This window comes from Dasypus novemcinctus, chromosome 30 (assembly GCF_030445035.2).
Source record: "Dasypus novemcinctus isolate mDasNov1 chromosome 30, mDasNov1.1.hap2, whole genome shotgun sequence".
Taxonomy (NCBI): domain Eukaryota; kingdom Metazoa; phylum Chordata; class Mammalia; order Cingulata; family Dasypodidae; genus Dasypus; species Dasypus novemcinctus.
In genome coordinates, this window is record NC_080702.1 from 33307184 (window position 1) to 33311377 (window position 4194).

Sequence of the window (4194 nt, forward strand, 5' to 3'; positions counted from 1 at the left end):
AAATACAGAAAGTGTAAAGTACTAAGAATTTGCAAAAAAATTATTGAGAAAGCATCAAACACTCTGGTTTATTGGTTTGATTGCATCAAAGCTGAAAGCACCAAGGAATAAAGCAGGAACAGTTCCTATCTGATGATATTGTACTGAGGTATACATATGCTATTCTGTAACTGTGCAGTTGGCTGTGCTGTGGGGTCTTTAAGGTGGGAGGGGGGCCAGAGGGGGCCCCTCCCCGCACTCTCTCTGAGTGTTCTGTGGCTCTGTGATGCGGGCCTGTATCTCCAGGCAGCGCAGGCTCAGCACTCAGTACTCAGTGCTGCCTGAGGCAGGTGTGCGCTCGGGAAGATGGAGACAGATCTCTACTTCCCGAGAAGCCATGGTGCCCCATGGACGAGCACAAGTACTTCCACATGTGTGGTTGTATACAATGTGTTCTTACTGTGTGGGTTATTGCTCTTCCTACTTCTGTTCTTACTTCCGATGAATCCATTTGAGGAAGATGGAGACAGAGATGAGGTAAGGGAATCCCAGATCCAACCCCCATCATAGATGGACTCTTGCTTTCTCTGCTCCTTCCACTTCACTAAATCATTTATGTTTCCACAGAGATGGACCCTCTAAGGAAAGATGAAAACATTTCTTTAGGGAAACAGGGTGAGGCAGCAGAGAGGCTTCTATCCACACTCTTGTCTCCTTGGGGGTGGCAGAGGACACCAGGGTAAATTTCAAGGGCTGTGACTCAGGGCCCCTGGGCTGGGTTATTAAGAGAATATAGGGAATATTTGGGGGAGAAATGTCTCTTAATTTCAGCATCAAACTGCCGCTATGATAATTATTCATCATTCTCCTTCCCAAGTCTGGTGTCTCTAGGTGAAGCTGACCTGGAGAGTGAGACTGAGCCTTGGAAGGCCTCTGGTCAGATGTTAAGCACAAGCTCTGGCCTTGGAGCAGAATCTTACAAGGCCCCCCCAGGCACCTAAAGTTTGGAGATTACACTGTCCTCAGCACAGAGCACTGACTGCAGTATCAATAGAGGATCATGTGCATAAAGTACTTTGAGATTTTCAAAGAAGGAAAAGTAGAAAACATTTTATCCCCTTTAAAAGAATAAAAAGAAAGGAACACAGTTCTTTGCATCCTAGCTAGAACATCATATAGTTTATGAAAAAGGAAGTTCTGCAGTTTGCCTAAGAAATGACAGTACGAACTGGGTCTCAGCCCCTCATTCTTTCTGAGTCAATTCAGAGTCAAGAGAAGGATGTCCTTAGCTGGGCCCACAATCTCAGAATATCACTCTTTCCCCCAAGTCTGCCATCCCATGAATCCCACAAATCACTTGCCTGCCATGCTCCACCACCTGCTCTTCCACTCCAATACCACATACACATCTTATACTGACTCAGTCTGACTTGCCTCCTTTTCTATTGAACACTGGCCCAGAGAGCTCAACTCCACAGTGTCCCTTTTGATTAGAGCCTTCTGTTCTAACAATATCAGGTCTGGAGGACTCAGACTTGCTCATTTCAGCCTTCTCCTGGATGCAGCTACCTGACAAGAGCTTGTCTTTTCCACCTTCCCACACTGTTCTCCATAAAGTGTGTCTTTCTCTTCATCTTTCACAGGCCTTACCCCGGGCATACCGTGAATGCTGTCATATGGCATCAAGTGACTTCTTTTGGCATTTTCTTCAGGAGCCCCTTGATAGAACAAGGGGAGTGGATGTCCAGATGGTGCTGGAGAAAGAAAAGGAGGAAGTATTTCCAAGACAATGCAGATGGAAATGTGGACTCAATTCTGAAAAAACTGTAGATTTACCTGATATTGATGGGGACTTCCCAGGGCCCCCTCCCTTCCTGAGCACTGGCGATGAACCAGGACAGTTGTATGAGGAAACCATCAAGGCTGGGGAGACCATTGTCTCCAGACCCAAATCAGGAGATTCCCCATGGGCCAGTGATTTTGCAGATTCCCAATCTATCAATGAATTGTTCAATATAAGGAATATATCACCTGGTGAATGCCCCACAATATTGAACCTAATGGGGGAGCAGGATGGAGGGAAGTCACCTCTGAAAGTTTATCCTAATAGTGAGCCAAAGCTCCAACTGGAGGGAGAGCCACTGAGCCAGTCTCCTCCTGGCTGTGCTACTGAAGGGTTCCCTAATTCACCTAGTTTGTCTTCTGAGGACTATGAGCCCTGGTTCCCAAATGTGTGTAGAGGAAACATGACCAATTCCCAGGTCCCCTATATCCACCTAGAAGAGAGAGGGAGCAACCTGGGCCTGCAGGAGCAAAGGGATTCTAAGGTTAAGATCTCTTGGATGGTCGAAGATGCCAGTTTAAACCTAAATACAGAAAAAGAGGACCCTAAGGATTTCCCATTGGAAAGATACCCAGAAAGAGAGTCAGGGTCAGTGTCCTCCCTTGGAATAGAGATGATGGACGACCCTTCTCAGGATGTGGGATCAACAGAGAGTGTGATGCCCCAGCTCTTGCCCCAAAAGGGACAGGGACATCAAGAAAGCAAACATCAGAAAAGGGTTAGCCATGTGCTAGAGTGGATTTGTCTAGGGAGAAAAAGAAATAGCCACCAAGCTGCATTGAAATCAACTAGGTCAGTGTCAGTCTCCGAGCAACAGCATCCAAGCCGTACTCCTACCATTCCACCCATGGAGTTGATGAATCCCATCAGGGCCCATCAGCATGTACCTAGAGTGCAAGGTCCCCGAGACCGCCGTCACCACTTCCCCCTGCTATGCTTTATGTCCTGTGTCTCCTCCACCGAATTATAAATCTTCTTCCCCGCCCCCAGCGACATACCACATTTTCTGTTCTAACTTAAAAAAAATTATTTAAAAATATATTTATTTGTTCAAATAAGAGTGTCGTGTCTGTCTCTGCCACATTTGGGTTGTGGTTTAGGGTATTCCAATAGCTTGAGCTTAAATAAAGTGGTAGTGTTAACACCTATTAGGTGCCTGTTTTGGCCTCTAAAAGAAGCCCGTGTTCATGGAGGGAATTTAACACTGACATTGCACATCCATTGCCACCAGGCAGTTCATTTTCATGTGCTCAGATATCTTACATTTAAAATATGTTTTCCTTACCTTTTCATTTTAAAATTTTCAAAAAGCACCCATTAAAATTTCTATGAATCTATAAAGTTCATAGAGATCCAATCCCAGTCCTGCCTCAGGAAGTTCCTCCCTATCCCTTTCTTGAGAAGGATGGGATGGATGGGGATACACAGGTTTACCAGAAACAGAAATTGCCATCCAGGAAGATGGGAGACCTGCAGCATCACATATCTCCAATGTGAGAAGGGGAAGTCTGGGGCTGCCTCAGTGCTGAGTTTAGAAGGGTGGAAATAATCTATGTCTATCAATTTATTATGAGAAAAAAAGACACCTTCACCCAAGTCTCCTTTCTTTCCTGATGAAGATGGGGGACATGGGCCCTGCTTTCCACTTTTTTTGTTTATCCTTAATGAAATGGAAAAATTCCACCACTTGTAATTCTTCTACCCCTGAACACACTTTAGAGCTATTGTATCTATGTGTGTATACAGGGAACAGCCAGGGAGTCTACTGTGGGACTTGTTTTCCTCTCAGCCCCAATGAAAAGTTCAATGATCATGTAACCTCTCTCAAGCCCAGAGTCTGGGCAGGCAGGTCCATGAATGTTGATGACTGCACACACAGGTGTGGTGACCTTGGCTATTGACTGCTGGACACGGTAGCCCTAGGTGGTGGCTTTGTGGGGACACACAGAGAAATTTCCTTTCTCTGTTCTTTTTTCCTCTAAATGAAAGGTTATATGATAGAAGGGAGTGGTTCAGAGGAATGAGCCTTTCAAATTGGGTTGATAAGAGGAGAGGCTATTTATAAGCTTCGGCAAGACATCTCTTCACATATTCAACTGCTTCACAGGTTTGTTTATAGCCATATGATGAGAACTGGATTCGAAAGAGGAAATATGAATACTGACCTCAGGTCTGGGTCAGGTGTCCCCACTGTCCCCTCAGCACAGGTTAACCCAGCTGTAGAGGAGTTCAGGGATGGGAACACTTCCTGAAACATTGTGGCTTTTATCATTTCACAAAATATATACTGTATTTGGTGGTGGGGGTGTGTGTATGATGTGCTCTGGGATGGATAGTGTAAAGGTGAAGAATAGACTATTAGCTTAAGGAAG

At 45.3% G+C, this 4194-nt stretch overlaps 1 protein-coding gene across 1 annotated transcript; it reads left to right on the forward strand.

Annotated features, from left to right (window-relative positions):
• Positions 1-385: 385 nt before the first annotated feature.
• On the forward strand, positions 386-2874 carry LOC131276737 (uncharacterized). The gene is made up of 2 exons (XM_058290306.1): positions 386-516; positions 1623-2874. Exons 1-2 carry the CDS (start codon positions 481-483, stop codon positions 2790-2792), a joined length of 1206 nt encoding a protein of 401 aa, XP_058146289.1. The 5' UTR covers positions 386-480; the 3' UTR covers positions 2793-2874.
• Positions 2875-4194: the final 1320 nt, after the last annotated feature.

Excerpts from the sequence above, each read along its gene's own strand:
- LOC131276737 (XM_058290306.1), top strand. The coding sequence starts at position 481 with ATGAATCCATTTGAGGAAGATGGAGACAGAGATGAG. Across the intron at positions 517-1,622 it reads AAGATGGAGACAGAGATGAG|GCCTTACCCCGGGCATACCG; the intron begins GTAAGGGAATCC and ends CATCTTTCACAG.